Below are 19,393 nucleotides of genomic sequence, written 5' to 3' on the forward strand. Positions count from 1 at the left end.
CGCTCTCACCCTGAGGTTAAGACCTGCTGGATGCACTCAGTGCAGCCACTATCTGCTCCTGACCGTCACCACTGGAGACCCCGTGCAGGGCTGTGCAGTGAAACTCCTCTCCCCTCTCCACCCCTCCCCTCTCCACCCCTCACACAGTATCTTCCAGGATGATGAATCGCCTCACTAGTTTTGTCTAAATAATGAATGTTGGTGGGTTTTGTTTCAGTCCAGAATGTTGAGATCATCTTGCACCTTTACAGTCTCTGCTGGTGCCCCGGTATGGAACCTGCCTACTCAGGAAGTGAAAAATTACAAAAGGCTGAGTCATGTTTGGAGTAGGAGGAATCATTTGGAAAAATATTCTGGGAGTGTGCAGTTGGCAATGACTGAAGTCTCATGATTGATTATAAAACCCCAAATATGATGAACTGGCTTTCTGACACATTCCCTCCTGAATAGAGAAAGACGCATACAATCCCACCAGAGGAGGCTGGTGGGAGGAGCTATAGGAGGATGGGCTCATTGTAATGGCTGAAATGGAATCAATCACCCATTCCAGCCGTTACAATGAGACCGTCCTCTTATAGCTCCTCCCACCAGCCTCATCTGAATCTCACCCACTCTTCAGATTACCTGGGGAAACAGCACCTAGTGTATATATAAGAGTAAAGTTCTGATTGTTCTGAGTAGAAGGCACAGTGAACAGGATGTCCCGGATGACGTTTACTCATCGTTTTAATATCATGCATGTCTCTGGGCCACACTACCCTCCCTGGTGTTTGGTGGCTAGACATTATAACCCTCGGAGCTAGTCCACGGTGTACTATTGTTTGGGCAACGGCGTTTAGTCTGTATTTATAGTCAACATACATCATATCAAGTGTTTGTTTGTCTCACCATAATCCCACAATTTCTGTCTCCAGTGGGTGGGATTAAACAAACTCTGGAACAAAGCTCCCTCTATCCACACACAGTGTTCTCTCTCCCTCCTTCTCTCGCTCTTTCTAGGCAGCGCCGGCCGCACAGACTGTGCAGACAGGCGGCCATGGAATCACACAACCGTTTCCCTAGTACTCAAATTATATAATTGCAGCGGGGAGATAAGGAGATTATTCGGATTGTAAATCCTGCTTCCCACTCACATCACCCCACCCCCCCCCAAAAAAAATGTTGGTTTCAAATGAAGTGACCGGAGGTCAAGCTTCTTTATGTTAATGCATTTTCTTTAAAAAAAATGCCTATTGTTTATTTTGTCCATGTTGGACATCAGAGGACTAGTATCCTTGCATGTCCACTATGAGGTTGACGTTGAACAGGGATGCAGTTTAAACACAGTATATATAATTAATCTTCTCAGTATTTATCTAATCAAATAATGATATGCCAAAACCTGTGTACATCACTTCAAACGTCACCCTGGCTAAATGTGAGTGCCGGACGTCACCCTGGCTAAATGTGAGGGCCTGACGTCACCCTGGCTAAATGTGAGGGCCTGACGTCACCCTGGCTAAATGTGAGGGCCGGACGTCACACTGGCTAAATGTGAGTGAACTCATTGCCCTCTACTGATGCTGATGAGTATGATGTATGGTCTCAAGACACTCTGCGGTCAGACACAGCACCCCTCTGTCTGAGCAGGACGTCACTTCCTATCATATAATCACACCTACAGGCTACACCTCCTAATGCACTGCATTAACGTTTCTGAATAAACACATGACTGATCTGTAAACCATGCGCACTGTCTCATCTCAACACAGCTGTAAGAAGAGAGGGTTCCATTCACTATAGGGATCTGGGGGGTTTTCTTGGGAAATGAGAGTAATGTATTTCATTCAGTCGCATGCTGAAAAGCAAACATTAATGTTTAATGGCCATTTATATGACAATGGCATTATAAAAGGCAAGCCATCTGAATTGGATCAGAAATTGGTAATTTATGAACAGGGTGCAGCACATTCCAAACAGAGAATTTAAAATCTGATCCAAAAACACAGAACGAATGCAGCATTCTGTCTGTAAAATAATACATTGACGAGTTGGGTGCCAAGAATATATAAATTAATCTTCTCAGTATTTATCTAAATCGTGACCTATTCCAAATAATGATATGCCAAAACCTGTGTACAAGGCTTCAAATAGAAAACTGTGCTAAATGTGAGTACTCGACGCCACACTGGCTAAATGTGAGTGCTGGATGTCACACTGGCTAAATCTGAGTGCTGGATGTCACACTGGCTAAATGTGAGTGCTCGACGTCACACTGAGTGCTGAATGTATATAACACATTTTTGGAAGATTACAATCACTTAGTCTCAGCAATATTAATATTTTCACCTTTTAAAATGGATATGTATATTACAGGTGCTTTCTGTGAGTCCCTGTCTTGGAATGTTTGTGTGATTTCTTTAGTAATATGTGTTGTCAAAGTAACTAACCAGTTTAGACACTTTTTATGCGTTTGGAGCAAAACTGCAGGGTTGACTGGTTTACTATAGTAATCTAATTTTGTATGTTTTCAGCCTGTGTGGGATTATCCCTGGCCTCAGCAGTGTCCTTCTGCCTCGAATGAATCCATTTGTCTTAATCAACGTGGCCGGAGCTCTCGCTCTCAGCATCACCTACATGCTCATCGAGATCAAGTAAGTCCTCCCCTCCGACACGGTGTAATGGCATTAGTTGGTGGATTCGGGGAAGTTATAAATCGAGACTGGGGATGAGGAAGAATGTGTACTCTGAATGTGTTCTCACAAAGCCCTTGTCTGCCTGCTGTGTATGGGACATCCTTCTGTTACTTATCAACCTCAATGATAACTCCTGACATGCAGTGCCTTCAGAAAGTATTCACAACTCCTGACTTTTTCCACATTTGTTTGTGTTACAGCCTCAATTTAAAATTGATTAAATTGATATTTTGTGTCTGTTCCATATACAATACCCCATAATGTCAGTGTTTAAAAAAATATATATATAATGTTTACAAATTAATTAAAGGAATAACTGAAATTAGTCTAACTATTCCAACCCCTTTTTAGGCCAACCCTAAATAAGTTCAGGAGTAAAAATGTGCTTAACAAGTCACATAAGTTGCATGGACTCACTGTGTGCAATAAGTGTTTAACTACTACCTCATCTCTGTACCCCACACATTCAATTAACTGTGAGGTCCCTCAGTCAATCAGTGAATTTCAAACACCGATTCAACCACAAAGACCAGGGAGGTTTTCCAATGCCTCGTAAAGAAAACCACCTATTGGTAGATACAAATACATTTTTAAAAGCAGACATTGAATATCCCTTTGAGCATGTTGAAGTTATTAATTACAGTTTGGATGATGTATCAATACACCTAGTAACTACAAAGATACAGGCATCCTTCCTATCTCAGTTGCCGGAGAGGGACAACACGCAAGGATTTCACGATGAGGCCAATGGTGACTTTAAAACAGTTGTAGAGTTTAATGGCTGTGATGGGAGAAAACAGAGGATGGATCAACATTGTAGTTACTCCATAATACCAACATAAATCAGAGTGAAAAGGAAGCCTGTATAGAATACAAATATTCCAAAACATGCATCCTGTTTGCAACAAGGCAGTAAAGTAAAACTGCAAAAAATGTGGCAAAGATATTAACTTTGTCCTGAATACAAAGCATTATTTTTAGGGTAAATTCAACACATCACTGAGTACCACTCTTCATATTTTCAATCATGATGGTGGCTGCATCATGTTATGGATATGCTTGTCTTCGGCAAGAACAAGGGATTTTTTAGGATAAAAAGAAACGGAATAGAGTAAGCACACGCGAAAACCTGGTTGTTTGCTTTCTAACAGACACATTCACCTTTCAGCAGGACAATAGCCTAAAACAAGGTAAAACACTGGAGTTGCTTACCAAGACAACATTGAACGTTTCCGATTGGCCTAGTTACAGTTTTGACTTAAATCTGCTTGAAAATATATGGCAAGACCTGAAAATGGCTGTCTACCAATGATCAACAACCAATTTGACAGTTTGAAGAATTTAAAGAATGTGCAAATATTGTAAAATCCAAGTGTGCAAAGCTCTAAGACTTACCAAGAAAGACTCACAGCTGTAATCGCTGCCAAAGGTGATTCTAACATGTATTGACTCAGTGTCACGATCGTTGAGAGACGGGTCAGACCAAGGTGCAGCGTGATATGCGTACATATTTGTTAAGACGACTAAACACTTCACAAAACGTGACGTCCTATGGGCTATACACACAACAAGCCTAACAGGAACATAAACAAGATCCCACAACTAAGGTAGGCAACCAGGCTACTAAAGTATGATCCCCAATCAGAGACAACGAGCGACAGCTGCCTCTGATTGGGAATCACACCCGGCCAAACATAGAAATATCAACATAGATCTACAACATAAATCTCAACAGAAACTCACACCCTGACCCAACCAACAAGAGTTCTCTAGATCAGGGCGTGACACTCAGAGGTGTGAATACTTATGTAAATGAGTTATTTCTGTATTTCATTTTCAATACATTTGCTAAAATGTCTATAAACATGTTTTCACTTTGTCATTATAGGGGTATTGTGTGTAGATGGGTAAGGGGAAAAAATCAATTGAATCCATTTTGAATTCAGGCTGTAACAACAAAATGAGGAATAAGTCAAGGAGTAGGAATACTTCCTGAAGGCACTGTACATAGTGTATATGCTCCTAACTTTATAACTTACCAATATGATATATTATGAAGTACCTGATGCTCTTTCTCTCTGACTACAGTAATTACAATGCTGTGGACACAGCCTCGGCGGTGGCCATCGGCCTCATGATCTTTGGCACCATGTATCCTATGAGCGTGTACAGCGGGAAGGTGCTCCTTCAGGTAGGCTATCCAAACATGTCCACAGTCTAAACTGAACTGGATCGTTGAATTCTCTGTAGGACATGACGTGGATCAGACCACTGTACTGTAACTCAACTCAACACTTATCTCTTGGAATGATTGTGAGTTATGTTCGGTCCGGATTCTGTTTGGCTTGCACTGTTTGTTGTAAGAGAGTATGTTATTTGATGGAACTTAACTCATTGACTTATTGGACTGTGTGCGGTGTTTTGAATTGAGTTGACTCACATCTGTTTGCCTTGTGCTCACTCCTCTTTAGACCACTCCATCCCATGTCATCGGTCAGCTTGACAAATTGCTCAGAGAGGTAAGACTAAGAACACTCAGATTTGGGTTGAATAACATCTGCTTTCATTTACAGATGTTTGTGTGGGAATACAGGATATTACATACAGGATGAACTGTCATTTTAATCTCAAGGATGGTCAGTCCTTGCATGTATTGCTCTGTCTACAAATGTGAGTGGTTACACTTCTCCAGTGCCATCCCTCAGGTCTTTTCCAAAAGAAGTGGGGGTGTGGGGGCGGTGAATGCTTTGTTGTTTTTCCAATCCAAGATTGCCGCTTAGAAACAGAACGGGAGGTCAAATGAGGACAACCCTAGTGAAGTAAAGGGAGGAGATAATCCTAATTATAACAATATAACAAGGGTAATGTAATGTGGATATAGCGCTACAGTTAGACATGAAATCCATCATGTTAATAATAAGGCATGTGAGGCGGAATACAAACTATTTACATAATACAGGGATATTTACACAGTGATCAAACCGTTTACAGCAAACATGTTAATTCCTCGTTAAAGGGGCAATCTGCAGTTGCTTCATCCATTTTTTTCCACTGATAAATGAATGATATGTACCCATTAATTCTTGAAGAATATAACTTATAAATGCCTCATGAGCTTAGTTCAACTGCCGTACCCCATCAGAACCCAACATATAAGTTGGGCCTCAAAACATGGTTAAAACTATAACTTTGATATCATGGATGGTCAGTCCTTGCATCTATAGCTCTGTCTATGAATTTGAAAGTGGTTACATTTTTCCAGCCCCATCCCTCATCTTTTTAACGAAACAGTGGCGGGGACAACACTTTATTATTGTTTCAACTGCCCTTTTTAAGGCCCTGCTCAACGGAATTACTTTTAAAAATCTATTTTTTCCCCCCGCCATTTTTGATCGCCCAACTCTTAGATGTGTGAAGCTATGGTGGTGGAAGGCAAAGTGCGTAGCGAATGGGGACTTCTCATCTTTGCTCCTAATGGCACTCAGTGATGCGTTTGCGGAGGGTTGTCCTCATTGACCTCTTTTCTATTACTATAGGTCAAGCCCATCCTATTGGTTGCACTGCCTAAAGAAGACGGCAAAACGTTTTGCATGTTACCACATGCATTGTAGCCAATTTTGGTCTCTGTGTTTTATATTTTATATTTGTTAAGTGTTTTTCACAGTGTGCAACAACTTCCAATGATTCCCAACTGCCTTTGGGATCCTATCCATGTTATAAATAGATCTAGTTATCATTTTTCCAGACCATGCCAGTTGACTGGTCCCTACAACCCTTGATAGGAAGATGTCAGTCTCAGCCCTCATGGCCTCTATCCTGCTGTACTTGCTCTCCCATCAGGTCTCCACTCTGGAGGGGGTCCTGGAGGTCCGTAACGAGCACTTCTGGACGGTTGGCTTTGGATCTCTGGTACGTCATCATGGTTTTGTCACTGTTGTCCTCATTGTACCCAGCAGACTCCCAGTGCTATGCACCACGCTCTGTTAACTCTGCCGGCTCCCTGCACCAGATGCCAAGAACACAAAGAGAACGCCACTCACCCTCATCATTTAGTTTAGTGGCCCCCTTGTTGTTTACGAACAATTGGCAAGGATTTGCTCACTCAAATTAAAAGGGGACAAGTTTCTCATGCGTTGCAATTTCTCTATTGATTTAATTAAGACTTGTTTTTGACTGACAGGAATGCATTTCATTCCAACAACCGACATCCCTCGCTTATTTCTAAATTATAGGGTTAGGGTGGTATGATAATGTACTAGATTGCCTTGCACGAGTGTAGTCCCATGTATTCCTTTGTGTCCAAGAAGCATGCTGTGAATATCAAAGGTCAGATGCCAGTTTAAACAGTCCTGTGTCGGTGAGGGGAAATCTCTGAGCACCGAGCTTCTCGTCTCCTGCCTCTAGGAAGCCATGTTATTTGATTTCAATTGTGAAGACTGAGTAGGCACACAAAAATACATTAGTCTATGGAGTCATTCTGGTTTCATCGAAACGCCTGAGATGTTAATTATTCAGACTGTGGCTCTAAAAAATTTGCTTCACTTCAGAATGAATTAGGGAATTAAATACAGATTCTGTCTGGTCTGCTGCTATGTTAAATCTCATTCAATGAAATAACACATATTTGCACTCTGCGTAAAAGCAGCGTAATATAATGGTAACATTATGCAATAACAGCATCACTACTGACATATCGATAAATAGGCCAGCTTCTTGGCTGTGCTCCTAATTGCTGTGTGGACTAAGTTTATCCAGTGGTGTTGCTGCTGTGCCCAGTTGTCACACAGTTCTGAGTTGTTGCCACACTGTTCTCTCCAGACTGTATGCCCTAGGGTACTGCCAGTAGAGTGAGAGAGAACTAGAGGGAACTAGAGGGAGGGAGGGAGAGAGAGGGAGGGAACTAGAGGGAGAGAGAGGGAGGGAACTAGAGGGAGAGAGAGGGAGATGGAGGGAACTAGAGGGAGGGAACCAGAGGGAGAGAGAGGGAGGGAACCAGAGGGAGAGAGGGGGAGGGAACCAGAGGGAGAGAGGGGGCGGGAACCAGAGTGAGAGAGGGGGAGGGAACTAGAGTGAGAGAGAGGGAGGGAACTAGAGTGAGAGAGAGGGAGGGAACTAGAGTGAGAGAGAGGGAGGGAACTAGAGGGAGAGAGAGGGAGGGAGGGAACTAGAGGGAGGGATAGGGAGGGAGGGAACTAGAGGGAGAGAGAGAGAGGGAGGGAGGGAACTAGAGGGAGAGAGAGAGAGGGAGGGAACTAGAGGGAGGGAGGGAGGGAACTAGAAGGAGGGAGAGAGAGAGGGAGGGAACTAGAGAGAGGGAGGGAGAGAGAGAGGGAGGGAACTAGAGGGAGGGAGAGAGAGAGAGGGAGGGAACTAGAGGGAGGGAGAGAGAGGGAGGGAACTAGAGGGAGGGAGAGAGAGAGAGGGAACTAGAGGGAGGGAGAGAGAGAGGGAGGGAGAGAGGGAGGGAACGAGAGGGAGGGAACTAGAGGGAGGGAGAGAGAGGGAGGGAGAGAGAGAGAGGGAACTAGAGGGAGGGAGAGGGAACTAGAGGGAGGGAGAGAGGGAGGGAGAGAGAGGGGGAGGGAACTAGAGGGAGAGGGAGGGAGGGAACTAGAGGGAGGGAACTGGAGGGAGAGAGAGGGAGGGAACTAGAGGGAGAGAGAGGGAGGGAACGAGAGGGAGGGAGGGAGAGGGAGGGAGGGAGGGAGAGGGAGGGAGGGAACTAGAGGGAGGGATAGGGAGGGAGGGAGAGAGAGGGAGGGAGGGAACTAGAGGGAGGGAGGGAACTAGAGGGAGGGAGAGAGAGGGAGGGAACTGGAGGGAGAGAGAGAGAGAGGGAGGGAACTAGAGGGAGGGAGGGAACTAGAGGGAGGGAGAGAGAGGGAGGGAACTAGAGGGAGGGAGGGAGAGAGAGAGAGGGAACTAGAGGGAGGGAGAGAGAGAGAGAGGGAGGGAACTAGAGGGAGGGAGAGAGGGAGGGAGAGAGAGGGGGAGGGAACTAGAGGGAGAGGGAGGGAGGGAACTAGAGGGAGAGGGAGGGAGGGAGGGAACTAGAGGGAGAGGGAGGGAGGGAGGGAGGGAACTAGAGGGAGAGGGAGGGAGGGAGGGAACTAGAGGGAGAGGGAGGGAACTAGAGGGAGAGGGAGGGAACTAGAGGGAGAGGGAGGGAACTAGAGGGAGAGAGGGGGAGGGAACTAGAGGGAGGGAGGGGGAGGGAACTAGAGGGAGGGAACTGGAGGGAGAGAGAGGGAGGGAACTAGAGGGAGAGAGAGGGAGGGAACTAGAGTGAGAGAGAGGGAGGGAACTAGAGGGAGGGAACTGGAGGGAGAGAGAGGGAGGGAACTAGAGGGAGAGAGAGGGAGGGAACGAGAGGGAGGGAGGGAGGGAGAGGGAGGGAGGGAACTAGAGGGAGGGATAGGGAGGGAGGGAGAGAGAGGGAGGGAGGGAACTAGAGGGAGGGAGGGAACTAGAGGGAGGGAGGGAACTAGAAGGAGGGAGAGAGAGAGAGGGAGGGAACTAGAGGGAGGGAGAGAGAGAGGGAGGGAACTAGAGGGAAGGAGAGAGAGGGAGGGAACTAGAAGGAGGGAGAGAGAGAGAGAGGGAGGGAACTAGAGGGAGGGAGAGAGAGAGGGAGGGAACTAGAGGGAGGGAGAGAGAGGGAGGGAACTAGAGGGAGGGAGAGAGAGAGAGGGAACTAGAGGGAGGGAGAGAGAGAGAGAGAGAGAGGGGGAGGGAACTAGAGGGACAGGGAGGGAGGGAACTAGAGGGAGAGGGAGGGAACTAGAGGGAGAGGGAGGGAACTAGAGGGAGAGGGAGGGAGGGAACTAGAGGGAGAGGGAGGGAGGGAACTAGAGGGAGAGGGAGGGAGGGAACTAGAGGGAGAGGGAGGGAGGGAACTAGAGGGAGAGGGAGGGAGGGAACTAGAGGGAGAGGGAGGGAGGGAACTAGAGGGAGAGAAAGGGAGGGAACTAGAGGGAGGGAACTGGAGGGAGAGAGAGGGAGGGAACTAGAGGGAGAGAGAGGGAGGGAACTAGAAGGTGGGAACTAGATGGAGGGAACTAGAGGGAGGGAACGAGAGGGAGGGAGAGAGAGGGAGGGAGGGAGGGGGAGAGAGGGAGGGAGAGAGAGCGAGAGGGAACTAGATGGAGGGAACTAGAGGGAGGGATAGGGAGGGAGGGAACTAGAGGGAGGGAGGGAGCTAGAGGGAGAGAGAGGGAGGGGGGGAACTAGAGGGAGAGAGAGGGAACTAGAGGGAGGGAGAGAGAGGGAGGGAACTAGAGGGAGGGCGAGAGAGAGAGAGGGAGGGAACTAGAGGGAGGGAGAGAGGGAGGGAGAGAGAGGGAGGGAGGGAACTAGAGGGAGAGGGAGGGAGGGAACTAGAGGGAGAGGGAGGGAGGGAACTAGAGGGAGAGGGAGGGAGGGAGGGAACTAGAGAGGGAGGGAGGGAGGGAGGGAACTAGAGGGAGAGGGAGGGAACTAGAGGGAGAGGGAGGGAGGGAGGGAGGGAACTAGAGGGAGGGAGGGAACTAGAGGGAGAGGGAGGGAGGGAACTAGAGGGAGAGGGAGGGAGGGAGGGAACTAGAGGGAGAGGGAGGGAGGGAGGGAACTAGAGAGGGAGGGAGGGAGGGAGGGAACTAGAGGGAGAGGGAGGGAACTAGAGGGAGAGGGAGGGAGGGAACTAGAGGGAGGGAACTAGAGGGAGAGGGAGGGAGGGAGGGAGGGAGGGAGGGAACTAGAGGGAGAGGGAGGGAACTAGAGGGAGAGGGAGGGAGGGAACGAGAGGGAGGGAACTAGAGGGAGAGGGAGGGAGGGAACTAGAGGGAGAGGGAGGGAACTAGAGGGAGAGGGAGGGAGGGAACTAGAGGGAGAGGGAGGGAGGGAGGGAACTAGAGGGAGAGGGAGGGAGGGAACTAGAGGGAGAGGGAGGGAGGGAACTAGAGGGAGAGGGAGGGAGGGAACTAGAGGGAGAGGGAGGGAGGGAACTAGAGGGAGAGGGAGGGAGGGAACTAGAGGGAGAGGGAGGGAGGGAACTAGAAGGAGGGATGGAGAGAGAGGGAGGGAACTAGAGGGAGGGAGAGAGAGAGGGAGGGAACTAGAGGGAGGGAGAGAGAGGGAGGGAACTAGAGGGAGGGAGAGAGGGAACTAGAGGGAGGGAGAGAGAGAGAGGGAGGGAGAGAGAGGGGGAGGGAACTAGAGGGAGAGGGAGGGAGGGAACTAGAGGGAGAGGGAGGGAGGGAGGGAACTAGAGGGAGAGGGAGGGAGGGAGGGAGGGAACTAGAGGGAGAGGGAGGGAGGGAGGGAGGGAGGGAACTAGAGGGAGAGGGAGGGAGGGAACTAGAGGGAGAGGGAGGGAACTAGAGGGAGAGGGAGGGAGGGAACTAGAGGGAGAGGGAGGGAGGGAACTAGAGGGAGAGGGAGGGAGGGAACTAGAGGGAGAGGGAGGGAGGGAACTAGAGGGAGAGGGAGGGAGGGAACTAGAGGGAGAGGGAGGGAGGGAACTAGAGGGAGAGGGAGGGAGGGAACTAGAGGGAGAGAAAGGGAGGGAACTAGAGGGAGGGAACTGGAGGGAGAGAGAGGGAGGGAACTAGAAGGTGGGAACTAGAGGGAGGGAACGAGAGGGAGGGAACGAGAGGGAGGGAGAGAGAGAGAGGGAGGGAGGGAGGGAGGGGGAGAGAGGGAGGGAGAGAGAGCGAGAGGGAACTAGATGGAGGGAACTAGAGGGAGGGATAGGGAGGGAGGGAACTAGAGGGAGGGAGGGAGCTAGAGGGAGAGAGAGGGAGGGGGGGAACTAGAGGGAGAGAGAGGGAACTAGAGGGAGAGAGAGAGAGGGAGGGAACTAGAGGGAGGGAGAGAGGGAGGGAGAGAGAGAGAGAGGGAGGGAACTAGAGGGAGGGAGAGAGGGAGGGAGGGAGAGAGAGGGGGAGGGAACTAGAGGGAGAGGGAGGGAGGGAACTAGAGGGAGAGGGAGGGAGGGAGGGAACTAGAGGGAGAGGGAGGGAGGGAACTAGAGGGAGAGGGAGGGAACTAGAGGGAGAGGGAGGGAGGGAGGGAGGGAGGGAACTAGAGGGAGAGGGAGGGAGGGAACTAGAGGGAGAGGGAGGGAGGGAACTAGAGGGAGAGGGAGGGAGGGAGGGAGGGAACTAGAGGGAGAGGGAGGGAACTAGAGGGAGAGGGAGGGAGGGAACGGGAGGGAGGGAACTAGAGGGAGAGGGAGGGAGGGAGGGAACTAGAGGGAGAGGGAGGGAGGGAGGGAGGGAGGGAACTAGAGGGAGAGGGAGGGAACTAGAGGGAGAGGGAGGGAGGGAACTAGAGGGAGAGGGAGGGAGGGAACTAGAGGGAGAGGGAGGGAGGGAACTAGAGGGAGAGGGAGGGAACTAGAGGGAGAGGGAGGGAACTAGAGGGAGAGGGAGGGAGGGAGCTAGAGGGAGAGGGAGGGAGGGAGGGAACTAGAGGGAGAGGGAGGGAGGGAGGGAGGGAGGGAACTAGAGGGAGAGGGAGGGAACTAGAGGGAGAGGGAGGGAGGGAACTAGAGGGAGAGGGAGGGAACTAGAGGGAGAGGGAGGGAGGGAGCTAGAGGGAGAGGGAGGGAGGGAGGGAACTAGAGGGAGAGGGAGGGAGGGAGGGAGGGAGGGAGGGAACTAGAGGGAGAGGGAGGGAACTAGAGGGAGAGGGAGGGAGGGAACTAGAGGGAGAGGGAGGGAGGGAGGGAACTAGAGGGAGAGGGAGGGAGGGAGGGAGGGAGGGAACTAGAGGGAGAGGGAGGGAACTAGAGGGAGAGGGAGGGAGGGAACTAGAGGGAGGGAGGGGGAGGGAACTAGAGGGAGGGAACTAGAGGGAGAGAGAGGGAGGGAACTAGAGGGAGAGAGAGGGAGGGAACTAGAGGGAGAGAGAGGGAGGGAACTAGAGGGAGGGAACTGGAGGGAGAGAGAGGGAGGGAACGAGAGGGAGGGAACGAGAGGGAGGGAACGAGAGGGAGGGATAGGGAGGGAGAGGGAGGGAGGGAACTAGAGGGAGGGAGAGGGAGGGATAGGGAGGGAGAGAGAGGGAGGGAGGGAACTAGAGGGAGGGAGGGAACTAGAGGGAGGGAGAGAGAGAGAGGGAGGGAACTAGAGGGAGGGAGGGAACTAGAGGGAGGGAGAGAGAGGGAGGGAACTAGAAGGAGGGAGAGAGAGAGAGGGAGGGAACTAGAGGGAGGGAGAGAGAGAGGGAGGGAACTAGAGGGAGGGAGAGAGAGGGAGGGAACTAGAGGGAGAGAGAGAGAGAGAGGGAGAGAGAGGGGGAGGGAACTAGAGGGAGGGAACTAGAGGGAGAGGGAGGGAGGGAACTAGAGGGAGAGGGAGGGAGGGAGGGAACTAGAGGGAGAGGGAGGGAGGGAACTAGAGGGAGAGGGAGGGAGGGAACTAGAGGGAGAGGGAGGGAGGGAACTAGAGGGAGAGGGAGGGAGGGAACTAGAGGGAGAGGGAGGGAGGGAACTAGAGGGAGAGGGAGGGAGGGAACTAGAGGGAGAGAGAGGGAGGGAACTAGAGGGAGGGAACTAGAGGGAGGGAACTGGAGGGAGAGAGAGGGAGGGAACTAGAGGGAGAGAGAGGGAGGGAACTAGAGGGAGGGAACGAGAGGGAGGGAGAGAGAGGGAGGGAGGGGGAGAGAGGGAGGGAGGGGGAGAGAGGGAGGGAGAGAGAGCGAGAGGGAACTAGATGGAGGGAACTAGAGGGAGGGATAGGGAGGGAGGGAACTAGAGGGAGGGAGGGAGCTAGAGGGAGAGAGAGGGAGGGGGGGAACTAGAGGGAGAGAGAGGGAACTAGAGGGAGAGAGAGAGAGGGAGGGAACTAGAGGGAGGGCGAGAGGGAGGGAGGGAACTAGAGGGAGAGAGAGGGAGGGAACTAAAGGGAGAGAGAGGGAGGGAACTAGAGAGAGAGGGAGGGAACTGGAGGGAGGGAGGGAACTGGAGGGAGGGAGGGACCTGGAGGGAGGGAGGGAGGGAGGGAGGGAGGGAACTGGAGGGAGAGAGAGGTATGGAACTAGAGGGAGGGGGGAGAGAACTAGAGGGAGGGGGGAGAGAACTAGAGGGGGGGGGGGGGAGAACTAGAGGGGGGGGGAGAGAACTAGAGGGAGGGGGGGGGGGAGAACTAGAGGGAGGGGGGGGAGAACTTGAAGGAGGAGAGTGAGAACTAGAAGGAGGAGAGTGAGAACTAGAGGGAGGGGGGGAGAGAACTAGAAGGAGGAGAGTGAGAACTAGAGGGAGGGGGGGAGAGAACTAGAGGGAGGGGGGGAGAGAACTAGAGGGAGGGAGTGGCGGAGAGAACTAGAGGGAGGGAGTGGCGGAGAGAACTAGAGGGAGGGAGTGGCGGAGAGAACTAGAGGGAGGGAGTGGCGGAGAGAACTAGAGGGAGGGAGTGGCGGAGAGAACTAGAGGGAGCGAGTGGCGGAGAGAACTAGAGGGAGGGAGTGGCGGAGAGAACTAGAGGGAGGGAGGGGGGAGAGAACTAGAGGGAGGGAGGGGGGGAGAGAACTAGAGGGAGGGAGGGGGGGAGAGAACTAGAGGGAGGGAGGGGGGAGAGAACTAGAGGGAGGGAGTGGCGGAGAGAACTAGAGGGAGGGAGGGGGGGAGAGAACTAGAGGGAGGGAGGGGGGGAGAGAACTAGAGGTAGGGAGGGAGGGAGAGAACTAGAGGGGGGGAGAGAACTGGAGGGAGGGGAGAGAACTAGAGGGGGGGAGAGAACTAGAGGGAGGGAGGGAGGGAGGGAGGGGGGAGAGAACTAGAGGGAGGGAGGGAGGGAGGGGGGGAGAACTAGAGGGAGGGAGGGGGGGGGAGAACCAGAGGGAGGGGGGGGAGAACTGGAGGGAGGGGGGGAGAACTAGAGGGAGGGAGGGGGGGGGAGAACTAGAGGGAGGGAGGGAGGGGGGGGGGAGAACTAGAGGGAGGGAGGGGGGGAGAGAACTAGAGGGAGGGAGGGGGGGAGAGAACTAGAGGGAGGGAGGGAGGGGGGGAGAGAACTAGAGGGAGGGAGGGGGGGAGAGAACTAGAGGGAGGGAGGGGGGAGAACTGGAAGGGGGGAGAGAACTAGAGGGAGGGAGGGAGGGGGGAGAACTGGAAGGGGGGAGAGAACTAGAGGGAGGGAGGGGGGAGAGAACTAGAGGGAGGGAGGGGGGGAGAGAACTAGAGGGAGGGAGGGGGGAGAGAACTAGAGGGAGGGAGTGGCGGAGAGAACTAGAGGGAGGGAGTGGGGGAGAGAACTAGAGGGAGGGAGGGGGGGAGAGAACTAGAGGTAGGGAGGGAGGGAGAGAACTAGAGGGGGGGAGAGAACTGGAGGGAGGGGAGAGAACTAGAGGGGGGGAGAGAACTAGAGGGAGGGAGGGAGGGAGGGGGGAGAGAACTAGAGGGAGGGAGGGAGGGAGGGAGGGGGGGAGAACTAGAGGGAGGGAGGGAGGGGGGGGGAGAACCAGAGGGAGGGGGGGGAGAACTGGAGGGAGGGGGGGAGAACTAGAGGGAGGGAGGGGGGGGGAGAACTAGAGGGAGGGAGGGAGGGGGGGGGGAGAACTAGAGGGAGGGGGGGGGGGGAGAACTAGAGGGAGGGGGGGGGGAGAACTAGAGGGAGGGAGGGGGGGGAGAGAACTAGAGGGAGGGAGGGGGGGGGAGAACTAGAGGGAGGGAGGGGGGGAGAGAACTAGAGGGAGGGAGGGGGGGGAGAGAACTAGAGGGAGGGAGGGAGGGGGGGAGAGAACTAGAGGGAGGGAGGGGGGGAGAGAACTAGAGGGAGGGAGGGGGGAGAACTGGAAGGGGGGAGAGAACTAGAGGGAGGGAGGGGGGAGAACTGGAAGGGGGGAGAGAACTAGAGGTAGGGAGGGAGGGAGAGAACTAGAGGTAGGGAGGGAGGGAGAGAACTAGAGGTAGGGAGGGAGGGAGAGAACTAGAGGGAGGGAGGGAGAGAACTAGAGGTAGGGAGGGAGGGAGAGAACTAGAGGGAGGGAGGTAGGGAGGGAGAGAACTAGAGGGAGGGAGGGAGGGAGGGAGGGAGAGAACTAGAGGGAGGTAGGGAGGGAGATAACTGGAGGTAGGGAGGGAGAGAACTGGAGGTAGGGAGGGAGAGAACTAGAGGGAGGGAGGTAGGGAGGGAGAGAACTAGAGGGAGGGAGGTAGGGAGGGAGAGAACTAGAGGGAGGGAGGTAGGGAGGGAGAGAACTAGAGGGAGGGAGGGAGAGAACTGGAGGTAGGGAGGGAGGTAGGGAGGGAGAGAACTAGAGGGAGGGAGAGAACTAGAGGGAGGGAGGGAGGTAGGGAGGGAGGGAGAGAACTAGAGGTAGGGAGGGAGGTAGGTAGGGAGGGAGAGAACTAGAGGGAGGGAGGGAGGGAGGGAGAGAACTAGATGGGGGGGAGAGAACTAGAGGGAGGGAGGGGGAGAGAACTAGAGGGAGGGAGGGAGGATGTAGAGTAAATAAAGACTGTCTCTTTAACTCCTCCTCCACCTGCTTTGTGTCCAGGCTGGATCCGTCCACGTCCGAATACGCCGGGATGCCAACGAGCAGATGGTGCTGGCCCATGTGACCAACCGCCTCTTTCCTCTCGTGTCCACGCTGACGGTTCAGATTTTCAAGGATGACTGGATCCGGCCTTCCCTCGTGGCCGAGGCGCTCCCAGCCGGCACACTCAGACCTTCTGACTACGGGGGCCTGTCCAGCTTCATCCCCCCTCCCCACAAACCCTTGGAGGACATGGATCGGCTCACCTCCACCCCATCCAAACCCAGCAGCCCACCGCCAGAGTTCTCCTTCAACACCCCGGGGATGCATGTCCACCCCATGGTGCTACCCAGCACCCAGCCTCACAGGCCTTACGTCATGGGCCTCAACTACGGAGCCTCCCCTTACACCAGCATGCTCAACCAGGACCTAGCCCGGCCGGGAAGTGGGTTGGGGATGAACCTGGGAATGGGTGCAGGGATGCCTTCGTCACAACAAGGTTTCAGAACTGCCTTGGGTGCAGCGCCACAGCGATTTGGAAGCATCCCTCTCCCATCACAGTACAGACCCTGATGTTTAGAACGTGAGGTATAGAAGTGGGATATTAGAGAGAGAATATATTATGGTATTTATTTTGATGGAACCAGGACATCCATTCTGACCTTTGGTTGATTTTCTATCTTTGTATATTTTTTGTATTATTCTTCAAAAAGCAAATGAGTTGGAAATTAACTGTAGGCCTGTGTTCTTTCTGTATATGATATGCCGGTTTAAATTAATTTTTCTTCTGTTTGAGAATCGTGGAGGAGCTCTATTGCTTTTGTACCATAAATGTGTGCGTTAAACCATGAATTCACTTTTGTGCTCTTAGGACTTGAATGTTTGATTCAATAACTATTATTCCCTTGGTCGATGGCCATCAAAAGATGGGAGTGATATTTTTAGGGAGAAAACAAAGTGACCTAATGCAGGGACAAGACACAATGGGGCAATACATAGACTGATATTTTTCCCCATTAACTGTATTAGAAGCATCACTTTGATACACTAAAATGATTCCTGATACCAACCTCAATGCTATGTATTACACCTGTTACTATTTTATGGAAAACAAATACTTATTATTTTCATTTCAGTATAGTCTACAATAAATTAAATGCAAACTCTCATGTAGAATCACTGTAATTGCCCTATTGTTTGTCATATACTTGAACTTTCCGGGTCTATGTCCATTGAAAGTCTCACCAATGAGTTTGGCGACTCAGCATGGGACGTGAATTGTCAGCTATCTGCATTTGAATTTGTCCTTAAAAAAATTATGAAGGCCGACTTCAATGTTCCAACATAATATCCCAACCGAAGCTTTAAGACGTTGATTAAAAAAAGACCCGCCCTGTTGAGAGCGAATGGTGAAGAAGCCCATACATAAAATTGAAGCCTATATGAGAAACATCTGGCATGTAATAAAAATGTTCCTCTTGTATTTTTTTTTCTTTTTGTTTTAATTTCATGTTTACAGTCTTTCATACAACTTGTGTTAGGCTAATTTTGACATTTTCATTATTGCGTTTGGCTAAATAAAAGTATCCTTGTGAAGCCACCTGATCCTGCCAGCTTGCTGCACGGATCAGTCTGGTATTTACGAAAAATAAAATTTCGCCATGTAGGGAAATATGATATTCAGTCAAACCTTTCTTTATTAAAAAAAGACCCGCGATGTTGAGAGCGAATGGTGAAGAAGCCCATACATAAATTGAAGCCTATAGGAGATAAACATCTGACATGTAATAAAAACATTCCTCTTGTATTTGTTTTTTAATTGTTTTAATTTAATGTTTACGAAAAAATAAAAGAAAAAGAGGCCTATACAATGCCATGTAGGGAAATGTGATATTCAGTCTAAAACTGGAACGCGTTCCCTATGTACCTATTAATATGTGACTAATATCAGTTAGTCCAAATTATAGGCTCATGGATGGACAACATCAGAATGTCCTTTTGGCGTGCGTTTTCTCATGTTTAAACGTGCACTCTTTAGAGCTTGGTGGCCTTTGCTTGGCGTGCAACCATGGACAGGCTGGGGCCAGCACATCCCCTATAGCGGTCAAACAGGGAAATGGTTCCAATTGTTTTTCCACTATTCATTTTTGCCATAGTGAATTTTAGAATCACTTAAAATAAAGGTCTGTGTTTCGTGTAGGCTTACCCTTTCGTGACATTTTGATAACCGTGTAAATCTCTCTCGGACAAGGTGACTTATCAATATATACGGCTCTATTTACTCTCAAATGCTAATTAGCATCAAAGTAGACATCATGCAAAACTACAAATCCCTGCAAGCTCCTGCACATAATCTCTAGCTGACACCTTTGCTAACAGGTATTGTGTCAATTTAAAACTTGCACAAGACAGTTCACAGAATTGTCCATTTAAAGAAATGTAGCCAATTTATTCATTACTACATTAACATTAGTTAATCCAGAGATTCTTACCTTTGCCTCGATTCGGCAGTCTCGTCCAGATCATCGTTTCATTTGTAGTTCTTTATGATAGCCACATTAGCAGCTAATTAGCATTACATTTTGGGGGGTGTAAATACAGGCGAATATATTGATAAAACTCACCTTGTCCTAGAGAAATTTACACGTTTATCAAAACGTCACACCAGGTTAAGCTTATATGAAACACAGTCCTTAAGTGTTTCTGAAATCCCTTATGGGAAAAATGAAAGGAACCAATTCCTTGTTTGACCGCTAGGTGTTATGGGTATGATGACTCATATTGTGGTACTCTACTGACCAGACAAATTGCCTAAGGTAAAGAAAGACTATTCTCTGAGTCTATATACTATAGTGAACTTGAAGAAGCTATTGGCACGTTCAGGCTGTAAAAATGTGTCATTAGGCTAAACCCAAAGGTTTCTTTGTGAAAGGTAAGACATCCAATGCAAATTCCATTCGCCACAGGTCTCAATTGTAAAATATCTTGTTTTCTGACAAAACATAAAAGTGGACATTTATAGGCTAGTAGGCCTATACTCATCTTTTTTTTTCCTTCTAGAAACTAGGCCTTTGGTAGACATTTAATTCACAATGTTCTATCTGGACCTTAAGAAACCATGACATGACATTGAGGCATAAATAATCTGTCAATCAAATGCACCGATTTCCTGAGTTGAAAGGAGATGTAAAGCTAACAAATGAATTAAGTCCAGTAGGCAAGTAATAATCAGTTAGATCAAGGTTATTCAATCCCACAGG

The 19,393-nt window shown here is 50.5% G+C and overlaps 1 protein-coding gene across 1 annotated transcript in view; it reads left to right on the forward strand.

Moving 5' to 3' along the window:
* LOC311110845 (zinc transporter 6-like) overlaps positions 1 to 17,940 on the forward strand; it is a gene marked incomplete at its 5' end in the record, with an annotated part of 72,243 nt that extends 54,303 nt beyond the window's left edge. Inside the window, 5 exons of the mRNA XM_084153437.1 lie at positions 2,514 to 2,633; positions 4,764 to 4,866; positions 5,147 to 5,194; positions 6,516 to 6,584; positions 16,155 to 17,940. Of these exons, the coding sequence (XP_084009563.1) occupies positions 2,514 to 2,633; positions 4,764 to 4,866; positions 5,147 to 5,194; positions 6,516 to 6,584; positions 16,155 to 16,706 (892 nt within the window). The 3' untranslated portion in view covers positions 16,707 to 17,940. The remainder of the gene's footprint in view (positions 1 to 2,513; positions 2,634 to 4,763; positions 4,867 to 5,146; positions 5,195 to 6,515; positions 6,585 to 16,154) is intronic.
* Positions 17,941 to 19,393: the final 1,453 nt, after the last annotated feature.

The sequence above is a fragment of the Coregonus lavaretus genome (assembly GCF_964263955.1).
Source record: "Coregonus lavaretus genome assembly, chromosome: 36".
NCBI classification, from domain to species: Eukaryota; Metazoa; Chordata; class Actinopteri; order Salmoniformes; family Salmonidae; genus Coregonus; species Coregonus lavaretus.